Source organism: Saimiri boliviensis, chromosome 6 (assembly GCF_048565385.1).
Source record: "Saimiri boliviensis isolate mSaiBol1 chromosome 6, mSaiBol1.pri, whole genome shotgun sequence".
Lineage (NCBI taxonomy): Eukaryota > Metazoa > Chordata > Mammalia > Primates > Cebidae > Saimiri > Saimiri boliviensis.
Window position 1 is genome coordinate 73,662,267 of NC_133454.1, and position 19,733 is coordinate 73,681,999.

The following is a 19,733-nucleotide window of genomic DNA, read 5'->3' on the forward strand; positions in this document are numbered from 1 at the left end:
ATCTTCTGGATAATTTGCTGTAACTTCTCCATCAGCACTTGCTGCTTCACCTTGCACTTTAATGTTAAGGAGACGGATTTTTTTCCTTAAACTTCATGAACCGATCTCTGCTAGCTTTAGACTTCTCTTCAGCTTTCTCACGTCTCTCAGCCTTCATAGAATTGAAGAGAGTTAGGGCCTTGCTGTAGATTAGGCTTTGGTTAAGTGTGTATCATGGCTGATTTGATCTACCTATACTGCTAAAACTTTCTCCATGTCAGCAATAAGGCTGTTTTGCTTTCTTATCATTCGTGTGTTCATTAGAGTAGCACTTTTAATTTCCTTCAAGAATTTTTTCAGCTAGGTATGGTGGCTCCCTCATGTTATCCTAGCGCTGTGGGAGGTCAAGGCAGGCAGATTCCTTGAGTCCAAGAGTTCAAGACCAGCCTCGGCAACATGATAAAACCCTATCTCTACAAAAAAATATAAAAATTGGCTAGGTGTGGTGGTTCATGCCTATAATCCTAGCACTTTGGGAGGCCAAGGTGGGCGGATTGCCTGAGGTCAGGAGTTCGAAACCAGCCTCAAGCAATACTGTGAAAGCTCGTCTCTACTAAAATACAAAAAATTAGCTGGGCGTGGTAGTGTGCACCTGTAGTCCCAGCTACTCGGGAGGCTGAGGCAGGAGAAGTGCTTGAACCGGGAGGGAGGTTACAGTGAGCCAAGATTGCACCAATGCACTCCAGCTTGGTGATAGAGCAAGACTCCATCTCCAAAAATAATAGTAATAATATAAAAATTATCCAAGTGTGGTGTCATGTGCATGTAGTCTCAGCTACTTGGGAGGCTGAGGTGGGAAGATCAGTTGAGCCTGGGAGGCGGAGGTTGCAGTGAGCTGAGATTACGCCACTGCACTCTAGCCTGGGTGACAGTGAGACCCTGTCTTAAAACAAAACAAAACTTTCTCTTTGCATTTACCACTTGGCTGATTCTCACAGGAGGCCAGCTTTAGCCTACATTGGCCTTTGCCATGCCTTTCTTACTAAGGCAGTCATCTCATCCCTCTTATCCTTCTCTCTGTGGCTGTGCTTTCCTGCAGATTGATGTGGGCCATTCTTCCTGGCCTCTGGACAGAACTTTCATCTGCTCCCTGCAACCTTGAAGTGAGAGACATGCCACTCTCCACTTCATTTGAATACTTAGAGGCCAGTGTAGGGTTATTAAATGATCTAATTTAAATGTTGTTGTATCTCGGAGTAGGGAGGCCTGAAGAGAGGGAGAGAGACAGGAGAATGACCAGTCAGTGGAACACTCAGAACACATAGAATATTTATCGATTAAGTTTGCCGTTTTAGTCTAGGTACAGTGTCTCATACCTGTAAGGCTGAGATGGGAGAATCACTTGAGGTCAGGTGTTTAAGACCAGCCTGGGCAACATAGCAAGACCCCATCTCCAAAAAAAGAATTAACCAGGCATGGTAGCACACATCTGTAGTCCCAGCTACTTGGGACCGAGGCAGGAGGATCACCTGAGCCCAGGAGTTTGAGGCTGCAGTGAGATATGATTAGTGCCACTGCATTCATGCCTGAGTAACAGAGCGATACACTGTCTCAAAAAAAAAAAAAAAAAAAAAGTTTGCCGGGCATGGTGGCTCACACCTTTAATCCCGGCACTTCTGGAGGCTGAGGCGGACAGATCATGAGGTCAGGAGTTCAAGATCATCCTGGCCAACGCAGTGAAATTCCATCTCTACTAAAAATACAAAAATTATCTGGACATGGTAGCGCACACCTGTAGTCCCAGCTACTCGGGAAGCTGAAGCAGGAGAATCTCTTGAACCTGGGAGGCAGAGGTTGCAGTGAGCCAAGATTGTGCCATTGCACTCCAGCCTGGCGACAGAGCAAGACTGCCTCTCAAAAAAAAAGTTTAGCATTTATGTGAGGACAATTCATGGCACCCCCCCAAAACAGTTACAATAGTAACATTAAAGATCGCTGATCACAGATCACCATAACAGATGTAATAATAATAAGAAGGTTTGAAATGTGAGAATTACCAAAATGTGACACAGCAACACGAAGTGAGCACATTCTATTGGCAAAACGGTGCTCACAGACTTACCGTCCTTTTTTTTTTAACCACACAGTATCTATGAAGCACAATAAAATGAAGTACGCCTGTATTCCTAAGATAAGATATATGGATTTCTAGCCCTGAGGTTACATCAATTTACTTTGATTTGCTCAACCAGGCTTCTGTTGTTTTCTTCTTAAGCTTGTTCTGACTCCTTCTTCTTGCGTTGTTGTTATACTTGTTCATCTGTCTAAACCAGTACCCTCCATCATATTTCATTCCTAAAAAATGAGTGCTTCATCATACAGAGCTAGAGTCATGGAATTTTAGAGATCATCCAGCCCCCACCATCTCATTTTCCATCTCAGAAAGGAAAACTTCTGTATGTTCAAAATCATACAGTGAGTCAGAGCAGCATAAGGACTAGGTCTCCTGTCACTACATTCTCTGCCTACACTACACACTCTGCCTCTTGCACACACAATACATTTCTTAGAAGTTTTAAACCTATCACAACCACTAGAATCCCAGTTCACGGCCGGGTGCGGTGGCTCACGCCTGTAATCCCAGCACTTTGGGAGGCCGAGGTGGGTGGATCACGAGGTCAAGAGATCGAGACCATCCTGGTCAACATGGTGAAACCCCGTCTCTACTAAAAATACAAAAAAATTAGCTGGGCATAGTAGCACATGCCTGTAATCCCAGCTACTCAGGAGGCTGAGGCAGGAGAATTGCCTGAACCCAGGAGGCAGAGGTTGCAGTGAGCTGAGATTGCGCCATTGCGCCATTGCACTCCAGCCTGGGTAACAAGAGCGAAACTCCGTCTCAAAAAAAAAAAAGAATCCCAGTTCACATGAGCAAACTCCACATGAGTCACTCCTTTTGAGGTTCCTGAGAAAAAGAAGAGGCAGCATTGGGAAGAGAAAATGAAGTCAGAGCAGAAAGAGCAGGAGTAGATGCTTTTGTCATGCAGTTTTAAAAGAGATCCAGAGAACTAAAACAAAGTCAAGTTTGGTCTGAAACTACTCTTCCATTGTGGAAAGGGGTAAAAAATGTAAAAGTACTGATGGCCGCAATTCAGTGTGCTTTACTGGGTTCCACTATTGCAGTGTTAGGAGCTGACATGAGTGGAGCTATATGTCTGTGATCCTGCCTAGTCAATAAAATGGAAGCTCCATGAGATTAGAAACTTGCCTGTCTTGTTCTGTAATGCATACCTGGCACCTAGAACATTGCCCAGAGCAAAGTAGCCTTTTAGTGTAAATGTTCATTATATAAGTGACCTTTTAAAGGGGCGTTGTAGATAGAGTCACCATAAAATTTATCATCCAAACCAGGACACTTTAAGGGCAAAGGAAAGTGCTATTAATAATTATACTAAGGCCAGGCACAGTGGCTCACACCTTTAATTCTAGCACTTGTGGACGCCAAAATGGCAGGATCATTTGAGTCCAGAAATTTGAGACCAGCTTGGGCAACACAGTGAGATGCTGTCTCCACAAAAAAATTCTCATTTATTATTTATTTATGAGACAGGGGCTTGCTCTGTCATCCAGGCTGAAGTGCAGTGACATGATCAAGACTCACCACAGCCTCCACCTCCTGGGTTCAGGCAATCCTCCTGCCTCAGCCTCCCAGTAGCTGAAGCTGTAAGTGTACACTACCACACCCAAATAATAATAATTATTATTATTTTAGATGAAGTCTCACTCTGCTACCTAGGCTGGAGTGCAGTGGCATGATTTCAGCTCACTGCAGCCTCTGCCTCTATTTTTTATAGAGACCAAAGTCTCACTATGTTACCCAGGTTGGTCTCAAACTCCTGGATTCAAGCAGTCCTCTTGTCTCAGCCTCTCAATGTGGTCATGTTACAGATGCGTACCACCACAACCAGCCTCTACAAAAAAATTAAAAATTAGGTACAGTGACTCATGCCTGTAATCCCAGCACTTTGGGAGGCCAATGTGAATGGATCGCTTGAGCCCAGGAGTTTGAGACCAGCCTGGGCAATATGGCAAAACTCCATCTCTACAAAAAAAAAAAATTACGAATGGTGGTATGCGCCTATAGTCCCAGCTACTCAGGAGTCTGACGTGGTGGGATCACTTGAGCCTGGGAATTCAAGACTGCAGTAAGCTGTGATTGTGCCATTGCTCTCCAGCCTAGGCAACAGAGTGAGACCCTGTCTGAAAACACAAAAATTAAAAATTAGCCAGGCATGGTGGCCCAAGCCTGTCATCCCAGATGCTTAGGAGGCTGAGGTAGGAGGATCACTTGAGCCCAGGATATCAAGGTTGCAGTGAGCTGTGATCATGCCACTACACTCCAACCTGAGTGACAGAGTTAGGCCCTGTCTCAAAAAATAATAATTATTATTATTGTACCAAGACAACAGATATAAAGTAGGACTGTTCCAGGCAAACTAGTATATATGTTACCCCAGTTTTAGGGTAAATAAAAGTTTCCCAGAGTTCTTTTCCATCTTGGCCATCTACATTACATTGCTCTGCACTTCTAGGACCATGGTGGAATGGAAGTAGAAGGGAGTCAGCAAGTGCAGAGCCATGTCAAAAGGGCACTGAACATCAGCAGCAGGGTGAAACATACATGCAGCTACCTCATGAAACTGCAGGGAAGGAAGGTCCTGAAGTACTTCAGCAAGAGACAGATGCTACATGTAAGCTGGGATTACAGATTAATGGCACTCAGTTTTATAATTTAGGATGCCTGAAACGTCATAGACTTTTTTCCTAATGAGTCATTCTAACTGATAGGTTATAGTGAAAGCAAAACATAGGGCTTTTAACTCTGTGAAATAGGGTTATTACGATCACCAGTTTTCCAGTAAGAAAAACAGCACAGGCCGGGCGCGGTGGCTCAAGCCTGTAATCCCACCACTTTGGGAGGCTGAGGCGGGTGGATCACGAGGTCAAGAGATCGAGACCATCCTGGTCAATATGGTGAAACCCCGTCTCTACTAAAAATACAAAAAAGTAGCTGGGCATGGTGGCACATGCCTGTAACCTGAGCTACTCAGGAGGCTGAGGCAGGAGAATTGCCTGAACCCAGGAGGCGGAGGTTGCAGTGAGCCGAGATCGCGCCATTGCACTCCAGCCTGGGTAACAAGAGCGAAGCTCCGTCTCAAAAAAAAAGAAAAACAGCACAGAGAAATTTAGTGGGGTGACCCCTGGTCACACTGCCAAATAAATGTTGGAGTGGAGTTGAACCCAGGCCACTTGATTCCAACTAACCTTTGCTCAGAAGCTAATAATCATTTCCTAACAATTTCCTGATAATCTCATTTAGAGTTAAGGTTAAATAAACTATCTTTACACACCCATCTAATTACCCTTTCTAGTAGCATTCACTGTAACATTCATGAGACAAGGTAAAGAAAAGAAAAACCTGGACAATTAAACAAAATATTTCAACATTATTGCTAGGTCCAAGAAAAGATTGTAATGGCAATTAGAAAATATTAAAGAGTTAATGAGAATGAAAATAATACTCAAGCTTGTAATGAAGCCAAAGTCATGCATTACAAGAAAAGCAATTACCTTTAAAATAACCTGTGATAGAAGAATCAGAGTTGAAAATTAAACAAAAAAATTTTAAGGCAAGGGGAAAAAGGAAATTTCAATAAATAAAAAAGGAATCAGGGGGGCAGGTGTGGTGGCTCATGCCTATATTCCCAGCACTTTGGGAAGCCAAGGCAGGCAGATCACTTGAGGCCAGGAATTCAAGACCAGCCTGGCCAACATGGCAAAACCCTGTCTCTACTAAAAATACAAAAATTAGCCAGGTGCAGTGGCACATGCCTGTAATCCTAGCTACTCAGGAGGCTGAGACATGAGAATTGCTTGAACCTGGGAAGCAGAGGTTGCAGTGATCCACCGCACTCCATCCTAAATGGCAGGGTGTAACTCTGTCTCAAAATATATAATAATAATAATAATAATAGTTAGGGGCTAGGTGCAATGGCACATGCTTGTAATCTCAGTGCTTTGAGAGTTCAAAGAGGGAGAATCACTTGAGCCCAGGAGTTTGAGACCAGCCTGGGCAACATAGTGAGACCTTGTCTCTACAAAATAATATTTTTTTTTCTTTGAGACAGTTTCACTGTTGTTACCCAGGCTGGAGTGCAATGGCGCGATCTCGGCTCACCGCAACCTCCGCCTCCTGGGTTCAGGCAATTCTCCTGCCTCAGCCTCTTGAGTAGCTGGAATTACAGGCACGCGCCACCATGCCCAGCTACTTTTTTGTATTTTTAGTAGAGACAGGATTTCACCATGTTGACCAGGACGGTCTCAATCTCTTGACCTCATGATTCACCCGCCTCGGCCTCCCAAAGTGGTGGGATTACAGGCTTGAGCCACCACGCCCAGCCCAAAAAAATTTTTTTAATTAGCTGGACATGGTGGTATGAGCCTGCTGCTCCAGAGGCTGAGGTGAGAGGATTGCTTGAGCCTCAGAGTTCAAGGCTACAGTGAGCCATGATCCTGCCACTGCACCCCAGCCTGGGTAGAGCAAGACCCCATCTCTTTTTCTTTTTTTTTTTTTTTTGAGACAGGGTCTTGCTCTGTCACCTGGGCTGGAATACAGTGGTGCAGTCACAGCTCACTGCAGCCTTGGCTTCTGAATTCCGAGCAGTCTTCCCACCTCAGCACCTCTGCCTCCCAAGTAGCTAGTACCACAGGCATGCACTACCATGCCTGGCTAATTTTTTTATTTTTGTATAGATAGGGTCTTACTATGTTGCTCAGGCTGGTCTCAAACTCCTGGGCTCAAGCAATCCTCCCACCTTGGCCTCCCAGAGTGCTGGGATTACAGGCATGAGCCATTGTACCTGGGCTGAGACCCCATCTCTTTTTTAAAAAAGTAGGGGTGTAATCACAGATAAATTGAATTTTGACAAAGAATTAAGAAACCAGCATGCTACAATATAAATAAGATATGCAGAAATTATCTTGGGAGGTGATTGCACGTAGACATTTCTGGAGCAAGAAGGTTATAAAATCCCTGTGATAGTTATACAGTGGTTAATGCTAGAGACAGGCTGTATCTATATGCCTCCATGCATACACACAAATCTCTTCATAGATAGCTAGAAACTGTGGCTAAAATTGGTAGGCTTTTAGTTGCAGTTTAGCAAAATTGTTCACAAAATGACTCATACTGAAAACTAAACATTATTATTAAATAATATTTAGAAAAAAATAATGAAATAAATGTCCCCAAAAGTTCAATCATTTAAGTTCGATAGTTTGAGTAGGCCCCGGCACTAGGTAGCAGTGTCCCCTGGTGGTGAATCTTGGTATTTCACATCTCTCTTTTTTTTTCCGCAGGGTTCTGATGCGCAGGAGTCTGGTCCTAGCCCCTGGCTAGCTAATCCTTCCATCCGGAGGACATTCTTCCCACATCCCCATGAGTATGTACCTGACAAAGTGGAAGTCTCCAAGCCACCTCTCAGATCTTTCTCCTAAAAAAAAAAAAGGCTATCAAGTCACTAACAAGCACCAAGCGCAGCCTGGATTCACCAAATTTATCACATACTCTGGGCCTAACCCTGTCTTGCTTAAATACATACCATTGACTAGAGTGAGCAGAATGGGAATCTATGTTCCAAGGGGAACCAAGTGCTCTCTGTTTCCCTGCAGGGACACCAAGGAAATTTCAGACCTCAGGAATATCCTAACACAACTGCAGCCAGGGACTCTAGGGCGTTCAGCCCACATGGTGCTTTCTGCTGCCCGCAGAGTACCTCCAGCCAGTGTGGCAAACCCAAAGAACAGCCATGCAGAACCAGGTCCCAGCCGTCCAGGCAGGGCAGGTGAGTGCACATGACCTCTTCCTTCCTTGAATCTACCATTGTTCTACAGGGATGGCTCACAAGTGGGACTTCATGTGGTAGGAAAGATAATTGTTGGTGTCTTGTTACCAGAAGAGAAATCAAATATTGAATAGTATTTGAAAGAGCACTGGCCTAGGAATCAGGAATCCTTCTCTCTTTTGGCTTCAGTTTCCCTCATCTTCAAAGTGAAGGAATCAAACCAACTAGTATTTAGGCCTCTTAGAGTATTAATGTTCTGTGATCATCTCAGAAAGACAAGTAAGTCATGGTGGTGGTGTATGGAGTTCATTGGATAAATAAGGCAGGGAAATAGTTTTATCACTGAGAAAAAAAGGATTAAAAAACAATCTAGTTCTGCTTCATATCAGATATATTGCTGGGAGCTTTCACTAACTTAGTTAATGTTCACAACCAACTTATGAAGTAGACACTGTTATCCTCATTTTACAAAAGAATCTGACATTTAGAAAGGTTAAATTTTCTGAGTCACACAGCTAGTAAGTGGCAGAGACAGGATTTGAACCCCAAAGCTCTTGTTCTTTACTATTCTAGACAACAAGAAAGAGAAAAGCCAGTAGAGTTCTAGCTGAAAAGTTAAGAAAACAGGATGGGGCAGGTGCAGTGGTTCATGCCTGTAATCCCAGCACTTTTGGAACCCAAGGCAGAGGGATCACAAGGTCTGGAGTTCAAGACCAAGACCAGCCTGGACAACATGGTGAAACCCCATCTCTACTAAAAATACAAAAAAAAAACTAGCCAGGCATGGTGGAACATGCCTATAGTCCCAACTACTCAGGAGGCTGAGGTAGGAGAATCACTTAAACCAGGCAGGGGCGGCGGGAGGGCAGGCAGGGGGTGGGGCAAAGGTTGCAGTGAGCTGAGATCACGCCACTGCACTCCAGCCTGGGCAACACAGTGAGACTCTGTCTCAAAAAAAAGAAAAAGAAAACAGGATGGTTAATCGTTTCTTTGGGAAAACATTAGAAAATGAAATGGTTTATTTGTTACTTCAAAGGACTAAACAAAATTATTGAAATAATAAGTATATTATTTCATTGCAAAAATAGGGGATATTTGTTATCTCTTATCATATAACAAATCTGCCTTGAAATGTAGTGGCTTAAAACAACATTTATTATCTCACCGTTGTGTTGGTTAGAAATCCAGGCATGGCTTAGCTGAGACCTCTGGCCCTGGATCTGTCACAAGGCTACAGACATCTCAAACCTCAACTAGGAAGGATCTGCTTCCTAGCTCACTCACATGGTTGTTGATGAGATTCAGTACCTCGTGGGCTACTGGACTGAGGCTTCCTTCAGTTCCTTTGCCACAAGCACCCACAGTATGTCAGCTTGCCTTATCAGAGTGAGCAAACAGGAGAGCAAGAGAGTGCTAGTAAGACAGAAGTCACGGCCTTTTACAACCCAATCAGAGTAGTGCAACCCATCACATTTGCCAAATTCTATTTATTAGAAGCAAGTTACCAAGCCCAGCCCACACTCACATGGAGGCATGAATACCAGGAAGGCAACAATCAATGGGAGTCATTTCAGAAACTGTCTATCACATGTAGTTTATTATTTTAAGAGAAAGCGACTAGAAGGGAACTCATCATTTTTGGGCATCTGCTATAGGCTGAGTCCTGGAGCTATGAAAGCACTTTAAAATATATTAAATAGCTGGGCGCAGTGGCTCACGCCTGTAATCCCAGCACTTTGGGAGGCCGAGGCGGGTGGATCACAAGGTCAAGAGATCAAGACCATCCTGGTCAACATGGTGAAACCCCGTCTCTACTAAAAATACAAAAAAATCAGCTGGGCATGATGGCGCGTGCCTGTAATCCCAGCTACTCAGGAGGCTGAGGCAGGAGAATTGCCTGAACCCAGGAGGTGGAGGTTGCGGTGAGCCAAGATCGTGCCATTGCACTCCAGCCTGGGTAACAAGAGCGAAACTCCGTCTCAAAAAAAAAAAAAAAAAAAAAATATATATATATATATATATATAAAATAAGGCCAGGCGCAGTGGCTCACATCTGTAATCCTAGCACTTTGGGAGGTCAAGGTGGGCAGGTCAGAAAGTCAGGAGTTCGAGACCAGCCTGGCCAACATGGTGAAACCCTGTTTCTAATAAAAATAGAAAATTAGCTGGGTGTGGTGGTGGGTACCCGTAATCCCAGCTACTCAGGAGGCTAAGGCAGGAGATCGCTTGAACCCAGGAGGCAGAGGTTGCAGTAAGGCAAGACCATGCCATTGCACTCCAGCCTGGGCAACAGAGTGAGACCTCGTCTCAAATAAATAAATAAATAAAATATATTAAATGTTGTACAAAGTATTTCATAAATTTGGAATAACTAGATAAATGGTGGTTGATGGTTTTTATTATCACTCATTTCACAGATATTTATTAAACATCTGTTTGTGCCAGGCTTTGTGCTAGCAGCAGGGATACCGCAGTCAATAAAATAGCAATGCATCTTCCCTGGTAGAGAAACACATGTCCCTGTCATGTTTAAATCCTCAAACTGTGGTGAGTAGTTTCAAGGAAAAGCATAATTAGATGGCTAGATTTAGACTAGAGAATCCAGGGAAAGGGCCTCATAGGAATTAGCATTTCATCTAAGACTTAAAGAGTGAGAAATAATTATCCAGGCAAAGAGGGTAGAAAGAATATTCTTAGAAGAAGGAACATCATATGTGAAGGCTGTTTTGTTAAAAAGCTAAATTTAATGAGCATTTCTAATACAGAACCCAGAGCAGAGGAGCAAAACTCTGAGAATGATGTGGGCAGGAAGAAAAGACAGAAAGTGCAGCACCAAAGGTAAGTAGGTCAACATGAAAAGCCCAAATCACCTCCCCAAAGTTGATTGCCGTTTTGCAGCTGTCCTTCCCCACACTCTTGTTTCATTAAGGTCAGAGAGTATCCTTGTGTCTGGGTTTGACCTCTGGGTCAAAACCGAGGGGCAGTGAATAAAAGACATCCTTGTCCACATGGTGTCAGGTTTGGAACTAGAGAAAGAGATAGTCCTGTAGTGAACCAGAATCTGAAGATGAATATGCTCTATTTTGCCGGGCGCGGTGGCTCAAGCCTGTAATCCCAGCACTTTGGGAGGCCGAGGCGGGTGGATCACGAGGTCAAGAGATCGAGACCATTCTGGTCAACTTGGTGAAACCCCGTCTCTACTAAAATTACAAAAAAAAAAAAAAAATTAGCTGGCCATGGTGGCGCGTGCCTGTAATCCCAGCTACTCAGGAGGCTGAGGCAGAAGAATTCCCTGAACCCAGGAGGCGGAGGTTGCAGTGAGCCGAGATCACGCCATTGCACTCCAGCCTGGGTAACAAGAGCGAAACTCTGTCTCAAAAAAAAAAGAATATGCTCTATTTCATGGGCTTCATCAAAATCTAAATCTTTTCTGCTTCAAAGGATACTATCCAGAAAGTAAAAGACAACCCATAGAATATGAAAGAAAGAATTTGCATATCATATATTCAGTAAGGCTCTTGTATCTAAAATATATAAAGAACCTTTACAAGTCAACAATAGAAAGATATCGTCATTTTTAGAATAGACAATCTGAATTTTCTCCAAAGAAGATAGATAAATGGCTATTAAGAACGTAGAAAATGTAGGCCGGGCGCGGTGGCTCAAGCCTGTTATCCCAGCACTTTGGAAGGCCGAGGCGGGTGGATCACGAGATCGAGAGATCAAGACCATCCTGGTCAACATGGTGAAACCCCGTCTCTACTAAAAATACAAAAAAGTAGCTGGGCATGGTGGCGCGTGCCTGTAATCCCAGCTACTCAGGAGGCTGAGGCAGGAGAATTGCCTGAACCCAGGAGGCGGAGGTTGTGGTGAGCCGAGATCACGCCATTGCACTCCAGCCTGGTTAACAAGAGCGAAACTCTGTCTCAAAAAAAAAAAAAAGAACGTAGAAGATGCTCAACATTAGCCATGAGAGAAATGCCAATCAAAACCCCACAATGATTATTTCACACCTACTAGGATGGCTGTAGTAAGAAAGATGGACAATATAAAGAACAAGGATCTGAGAATAAAAAAAAAAAAGAAGAAGAAAGATGGACAATAACAAGTGTTGATAAAGATATGGAGAAATTGAAATTCTCATACTTATCACCAGTGGGAATATAACACAGTGCAGCTGATTGGAAAACAGTTTGGCAGTTTCTCAAAATGTTTATATAGAGTTACTGTATGACCTAGCAGTTCAGCTCCTAGGTATACATCTCCAAAGAATTGATAACAGGTGGTCACACAAAGACTTACGGGCAAATGTTCAGAGCAGCATTATTCACAATAGCCAAAAAATGGAAACAACCCAAGTATCTATCAGCTGATAAATAAGATACGGTATAACTGTGGAATGTTACTCAGCCATAAAAAAGGAGTATAGTACTGATAGCTGCTCCAACGTGGATGAACCTTGAAACCATACTAAAGTGTAAGAAGTCAGTCACGGGCTGGGCGCGGTGGCTCAAGCCTGTAATCCCAGCACTTTGGGAGGCCAAGGCAGGTGGATCACGAGGTCAGGAGATCGAGACCATCCTGGTCAACATGGTGAAACCCCGTCTCTACTAAAAATACAAAAAACTAGTCGGGCGTGGTGGCGCGTGCCTGTAATCCCAGCTACTCAGGAGGCTGAGGCAGGAGAATTGCCTGAACCCAGGAGGCGGAGGTTGCAGTGAGCCGAGAACGCGCCATTGCACTCCAGCCTGGGTAACAAGAGCGAAACTCCGTCTCAAAAAAAAAAAAAAAAAAAAAAAAAGAAGTCAGTCACAAAAGACCATATATGGTATAACTTCATTTACATGGAATGTCCAGAATAGACAAATCCAAACTACTAAAGTAGATGAGTGGTTGCCAGAGTCTATAGTTTTGCGTTTCCTTTCTTTCTTTTTTTTTTTTTTTTTTTGAGACAGAATCTTGCTGTGTCACCCAGGTGGGAGTGCAGTGGTGCAATCTCAGCTCACTGCAACCTTTACTTGCATATCATATATTCAGTAAGGCTCTTATATCTAAAATATAAAGAAATATATAATCCCAGCTACTTGGGTGGCTAAGGCAGGAAAACCAGGAAGGTTCAAGCCATTCTCCTGCTTCAGCCACCCAAGTAGCTGGGATTACAGGTGTGCACCACCACACTCAGCTAATTTTTGTGTTTTTAGTAGAGATGGGGTTTTGCCATGTTGGCCAGGGTGGTGGTGAACTCTTGATCTCTGGTGATCTGTCCAGCTTGGACTCTCAAAATTCTGGGATTACAGGCGTGAGCCAGTGGTTGTGGTTATACAACCCTGTCAATACACTAAAACGATTGTTTGTGTGTGTGTGTGTGTGTGTATATATATAAATTTCTTTTTTTTGAGACGCAGTCTCACTTTCTCACCCAGTTTGGAGTGCAGTGGCATGATCTTGGCTCACTGGAACCTATGCCTCCCGGATTCAAAGAATTCTCCTGCCTTAGCCTCTCAAGCTGGGACTAAAGGTGCATACCACCATGCCCAGCTAATTTTTGTATTTTTAGTAGAGACAGGGTTTCACCATGTTGGCCAGGCTGGTCTCGAAGCCCTGACCTCAGGTGATTCGCCTGCCTTGGCCTCCCAAAGTGCTGGGATTATAGGGGTGAGCCATCATGCCTAGCCTTGAATTTATATTTTTAAAGGGTGAGTTTTACGGTATGTGTATTATATTTCAATTAAATAATAATAAGCCAAGGGCAGTAACAGAATCTATGTTCTCAGGTATTCAAAGATTAAATGTTTTCCCTCAAGTCTGGTATATCAGGTGGGAAAACCAGGACCCCAACCCAGAGTTTCTAGGTCTACATTAACTTTTCTACATTATTTTTGCTCCAATTTCCAGGCTCCTTCAGCCCTTATGGCCTCTTACTAATACCTCTTTTTAACTGTTCTTTCTCACAGGTCTTTATCCAACTCTAATTCTCGACCAAACAGGAGGGAGACAGCAAGAGCCGGGCAAAAAAAACAACACCGACTGCAGGCCCAAAGCAGTAGTGGCCGGGATAGCAGACAGTGCCCAATTTGTGCAGGTAAGATGCTTGGGAGCTGTTGTATGACAACGAGGCATTCCTTGAAGGGGGAACAGGAGATCTGGGGATACTGCCAAGAAACATTCGAATTTGGAGTGCTGGCTTCCATCATCTCTGCAGCTCCCAGGTGTGGAACTGTATTTTTAGTCAAGTGTAACTCAAGACAAGTCTGTACTGAGCACCTGTTCGCACTGTGCCAGCTAAGCTAAGGAAGAGACGTGGGCCCTGCCCTCAGGAGAAGCATGAAACCGAACAACATAAAATGCTATCAGACAGGGCCTAGAATTTCCTCCGTAACTTTTTCCCGCATGTCCAAATGCTGCTTACTTTTTCAGTCTTTGTTCAAATGGCCCTTCTTTGCCACATGTTCTCTTATCTACCCAGATGATCTCTCCCAACTGAGCTTCTGCAGGGTTCTCTGATTCCCTTGGACTTAGCACTTCTCAATGCTGTGAGTCAATGTTATTTGTCTTCATAGCTTTTTTTTTTTTTTTTTTTTTTGAGACGGAGTTTCGCTCTTTGTTACCCAGGCTGGAGTGCAATGGCGCGATCTCGGCTCACCACAACCTCCGCCTCCTGGGCTCAGGCAATTCTCCTGCCTCAGCCTCCTAAGTAGCTGGGGTTACAGGCACGCGCCACCACGCCCAGCTAGTTTTTTGTATTTTTAGTGGAGACGGGGTTTCACCATGTTGACCAGGATGGTCTCGATCTCTCGACCTCGTGATCCACCCGCCTCGGCCTCCCAAAGTGCTGGGATTACAGGCTTGAGCCACTGCGCCCAGCTTTGTCTTCATAGCTTATCCAGACTCTGTGGGGTGGCATCCTGCCTGGGAGCAGGCCCAGTTTTGTTCACCTCCTTCTCTCGCCCATAGGCTCCTTCAGGATCGAGATTCTTCCCCGCCATGCTGCCACTTGTGGAGAGGCCTCCCCACCTCACTCAGCTTCTCCCTCATCCTCATCATCATCGTCCCAGTCTGTACTGTGGGTGTCCTCCCCAGAGAACTCACCCCCCATCTCCTGGGTTCAGTGCCCTATCTGCCAGTTGCATTTCTCAGCAAGAGAAGTAGAAGAGCATGCCAGTGTGTGTGGGGACTTCCTATGACTCTATGACTGAGATTGGGACTAAATCGCTTGACAGCCGAGAAGGGCTGATGAAGCCAAAGCTCCCTCTCTCTCCCCTCCTCTCCTTCCCTCAGGACTCTGCCTGAGGATACCTCTGTGCCTAACCTGATCCCCATTCCCAGTTGTCAAGGCTTCTGTGACCATGGCACCTGATTCTCCTAAGGCCAGCTCTGTTCTTTTCCCCCTTGGAAGTCTCCTTGGAACTTTTGGGCCTTGGGACACCATCTAGAATGTCTTTCCCTCTGTGAGTGGTGCACGTTCTCGTGCCCATTTTCCTGAAAAGAAAACTGTAGGCCCAGTGAAGAGCAAATGCTGCCTGACAAATAAAATCCTGCGGTATGCTGGGAATGTGCACATGAGTTTTGAGCATGAGACTGACATCCAGCATCCCATGAACCAAGCTCTCAGTCTCCTTTGTGGGCTCCTGTCCTGAGTATAATCAGGTAATGGTGATGCTGTGTGACACCAAGCAAGTTATTTATCTTAGCATCCAGAATTACCTGAGAGAAAAAAATGTTCCCATCCTCCCACTCACAGAGCTATGAAAGGGACCAGATGGGTTAATGACTAAGGAGTAGTTCTAGGCCTGGCTGTGGAACCTTGGGCAGAACCCATTCCTCATCTACACAAGGAGGTGGTTGGACCAGAGGGTGTTGAACGTTCCCTCAAGCTGTGATATTCCAAATTCTGCTCCCACCTTCTTTGAGCAAATATGTCTTCTCTCCCCTTTCCCAGAAGATTTCACTGTGTGGCACTAACACCGGTTCCCCAGGGTACAGGGCAGAGGGGGAGCAGCTGGTCCTGCAAAGGGAGGGCCCAGGGCGGGGTTCTGAATGGATAGGAAAGAGGGTGCTAGGCACAGTCAGGGAGAAGACTAAGCAGGAGTTCAGTCCTTCGGTCCCTGCCAGCACAGGTGCCAGCATAGGTGGGCACAGCCATGGACCCCATCACGGTAAGAAGCCTGCTCCCCTACCTTCTCCCATCCTGGTCTCATTTCTACCCTTGAATGAAACAAAAGATTGGCCCAGAGGCGCTGCAGGGGCATCCTAGCTGCCAGGCAGGTGGCGGACACCACCATGTGGGTGGGAGAAGAGCCCCTGGAACCCTGAGCCTGGACCCAGAAGAGAAGAGCAATGAGGACGGGGCTGGGGCTGGTAGAAGAGCGGGACAAGGCAGTGCCAAGGGGGAGAAATGCCCCCCCAAAGCAGGGGAGGGCAAAGCAGGAGGATTGGTGAAGAAAGAGCATATTGGGATCCTGCTGGGGCCCTGGTCAGAGCTGAGGGGCTTGGCAAAAGCCCAGTACAAAGACTCTCCTGTGTGGACATGTCTGGGCCTGCCCTTGGGAGAGGCTCTGGGACTTTGAGGGGGAAAAGCAGCTGGGAGATGAAGTCCAACAAGAGGGAAGCTGGGTCCAAACAGATCCTGTGCACCTGTATGTGGGGTTAGGCCCCCAGGGCCGCCCACCCCTGCTTTAACCTACCCTTGCTCAAGGTACCCACAGGTAGCCCTGCTGTGGGGGGGTTCTTGTGAGGGTGGAAATCGAGCTGAGAAAGTGGCCCGTAGTCTGTCCCCAGTGGGGGGAGAATTTAAAAGCCCCTGCTGCACACAATGTAGATTTTCCTAACCTGAGAAGTTACACAATAAAATGATGAATAAGACAATATTTGCCAGTATGTATTTGGGACAAGGAAGAATATAATGGTGGCTACATATAGAGGGTTAAGAACTAGAACATGGGAGGGTGAAAAAGGCCCCAAAACAAAGGGAGTTGGAACTCAGGGTCCCAGCATCTCCACTCCTTCATCTGCCAACAGCCTAACTGGACTGAGATCGTGAACAGGAAGCTCAGGTTCCCACCTCCACTCCTGGGTGCCATCCAGGAGGGCCGACTGGGCCTTGTGCAGCAGCTGCTGGAGTCAGGGGTTGAGGCCACAAGCAATGAGCCAGGCGGGCCCCTGCGGAATGTGGAAGAGGCCGAGGACCGCTCCTGGAGGGAAGCACTCAACCTGGCCATCCGCCTGGGCCACGAGGCCATCACTGATGTGCTGTTGGCCAGTGTCAAGTTTGACTTCCGCCAGATCCATGAGGCCCTGCTAGTGGCAGTGGACACAAACCAGCCAGCAGTGGTGCGTCACCTGCTGGCCCGGCTGGAACGGGAGAAGGGTCGCAAAGTAGACACCAGATCTTTCTCACTGGCTTTCTTTGACTCATCAATCGATGGCTCCCGCTTTGCACCTGGTGTCACTCCCCTCACCCTGGCCTGCCAGAAGGACTTGTATGAGATAGCGCAGCTGCTCATGGACCAGGGTCACACCATTGCCCGGCCCCACCCAGTCTCCTGTGCCTGCCTTGAGTGCAGCAACGCCCGCCGCTACGACCTGCTGAAGTTCTCGCTGTCCCGCATCAACACCTACCGTGGCATCGCCAGCAGGGCCCACCTCTCACTGGCCAGTGAGGACGCCATGCTGGCTGCCTTCCAGCTGAGCCATGAGCTCAGGCGCCTTGCACACAAGGAGCCTGAATTTAAGGTTGGTTTCCCATACTTCCCTCTTCCCCTGGTGCCCCGTGTGTCTGTTCTTCCACCGGAGCATGGGTGGGCCTATGGTGGGTGTTCTGGGAAGCTGGAAGCCACAGAAAGAGGGATGGGGCCTGGTCTCTATTCTCTTGGAACATCTAGTTTGATAGGGAGTCACAGAATCCCCCCTGAGGGGATTTCATTCTAATGGCAGAGATCAGCCACTTCAGAGGGGCCTAATCTTATGGGAGAGGTATAACCCTCACCCCAGGGGAGCCCTGGGTCTGTCTGAGGGGAGAGAGAACAGAGACAACTAGAAAAGCAGCTAGAGAGACTTGGAGATGACGTTCAGTAGAATACACCATGTCTGAATATCTACTAGGTGCTGAATATCTACTGTTGCGGCTCTCAAGCTTATGATCGCAGCAGGGAGAAGGCAGAGAGAGAGGAACAAGGCACTCCCAGGACACTCATCTTCATTCAGTGCCGCTGCAAATGGTGCTAACAGGGCTTCCAAAGCCCAGAAAACAGAGGTCAGGAAAGCTACAGCTGTTGTGTTCAGGGAGGACTCCTTGGAAGAAGTAGCATTAAGCTGTGCTACCAAAGTGGGTGGTTTCATACACGTGAAGAGGAGCAGGGAGGGTATTTCAGGTAGGGCCGCAGTCCATGCAAAGGCTCTCAGGTAATGAAGTATATGCACAGGAAGGTCTAAGAATACATGAAGTGGAGCCTGGAGGCAGGGACTAGTGAGGGTCCTGGAATGCCGCCAGTCCAGTTTGTCCATCCCTCACCCCCTAAGGGTCCCCGTGTGTCAAGCTAGACTCAATCCCCATCCCCAAAATGACCATTAGGTGGGGAAACTAACACAGATGTTAAAATAGAGGGCTAAGGAGGTTGTAACCGGGGTGGTGGAAGGATAAGAGAATGAAAAGCCACTACTGCACAGCTAGCAGGAAAGGGCAGTCCTTTCCAAAGGACTTTCCCTCCATTGTCACAACAGCCTAAGAGAGAGACATAGCAGGAAGTATCATCCCCACTTACAGCAGGGAAGCTGAGGCCTGGGAAGGGGAAGTACCTTGCCCAATGTGATACCAACTAAGGACAGTGCTGGGACTAAGACCTCGCCTCCTGAAAGCCATCCCTGGATGCTCTCTAGGGTAAGGGACCCAAGTAAAACCCAGGATAGGATGGATAAAGGGGAGCCAAGGGCTGCCTTAGGCCAGGTACAGTGGCTCACACCTCTGACCCCAGCAGTTTAGGAGGCTGAGACAGGAGGATGAGGAGGCCAGGAGTTCGAAACCAGCCTGGGCAACATAGTAAGATCTCACCTCTATTTTTTTTTTTTTTTTTTTTTGAAACGGAGTCTCACTCTGTCACTCGGGCTCGAGTGCAGTGGCACAATCTTGGCTCAATGCAACCTCCGCCTCCCTGGTTCAAGTGATTCTTCTGCCTCATTCTCCTAAGTAGCTGGGACTACAGACACACACCACCACACTTGCTAATTTTTGTATTTCTTTTTTTTTTTTTTTTTGAGACGGAGTTTCGCTCTTGTTACCCAGGCTGGAGTGCAATGGTACGATCTCGGCTCACCGCAACCTCCGCCTCCTGGGTTCAGGCAATTCTCCTGCCTCAGCCTCCTGAGTAGCTGGGATTACAGGCATGTGCCACCATGCCCAGCTAATTTTTTGTATTTTTAGTAGAGACGGGGTTTCACCGTGTTGACCAGGATGGTCTCGATCTCTCAACCTCGTGATCCACCCGCCTCGGCCTCCCAAAGTGCTGGGATTACAGGCTTGAGCCACCGCGCCCGGCATTTTTGTATTTTTAGTAGAGACGGGGTTTCCCCAGATTGGTCATACTGATCTCAAACTCCTGACCTCATGATCCGCCCACCTCAGCCTCCCAAAATGCTGGGATTATAGGCGTGAACCTCCACGCCTGGCTTTTTTTTTTTTTTTTTTTTTTTTTTTTTAATGTTTTGGAGACAGTTTCACTCTTATTACCCAGACTGGAGTACAGTGGTGCCATCTTGGCTCACCGCAATCTCTGCCTCCCGGGTTCAAACAATTCTCCTGCCTTAGCCTCGCGAGTAGCTGGTATTACAGGTGCCTGCCACCATGCCCAGCTAATT

At 46.4% G+C, this 19,733-nt stretch overlaps 2 protein-coding genes and 1 pseudogene across 8 annotated transcripts in view; 2 read left to right on the top strand and 1 right to left on the bottom strand.

The window, feature by feature from the left end:
• Nucleotides 1–16,917, top strand: part of XNDC1N (XRCC1 N-terminal domain containing 1, N-terminal like) — a 34,450-nt gene extending 17,533 nt beyond the window's left edge. For 4 of the 5 annotated variants that reach the window (XM_074400983.1, XM_074400982.1, XM_074400984.1 and 1 more), the window contains exons 6-11: nt 4,572–4,730; nt 7,399–7,481; nt 7,711–7,883; nt 10,649–10,721; nt 13,838–13,965; nt 14,838–16,917. In XM_074400983.1, the coding sequence (XP_074257084.1) occupies nt 4,572–4,730; nt 7,399–7,481; nt 7,711–7,883; nt 10,649–10,721; nt 13,838–13,965; nt 14,838–15,067 (846 nt within the window). In that variant the 3' untranslated portion in view covers nt 15,068–16,917. The remainder of the gene's footprint in view (nt 1–4,571; nt 4,731–7,398; nt 7,482–7,710; nt 7,884–10,648; nt 10,722–13,837; nt 13,966–14,837) is intronic. The other variant, XM_074400986.1, reaches the window with a different exon arrangement.
• ART5 (ADP-ribosyltransferase 5) overlaps nt 1–19,733 on the bottom strand; it is a 46,599-nt gene that overhangs the window by 7,133 nt on the left and 19,733 nt on the right. The window lies entirely within an intron of this gene.
• LOC141584779 (short transient receptor potential channel 2 pseudogene) lies at nt 16,411–17,968 on the top strand (annotated as a pseudogene).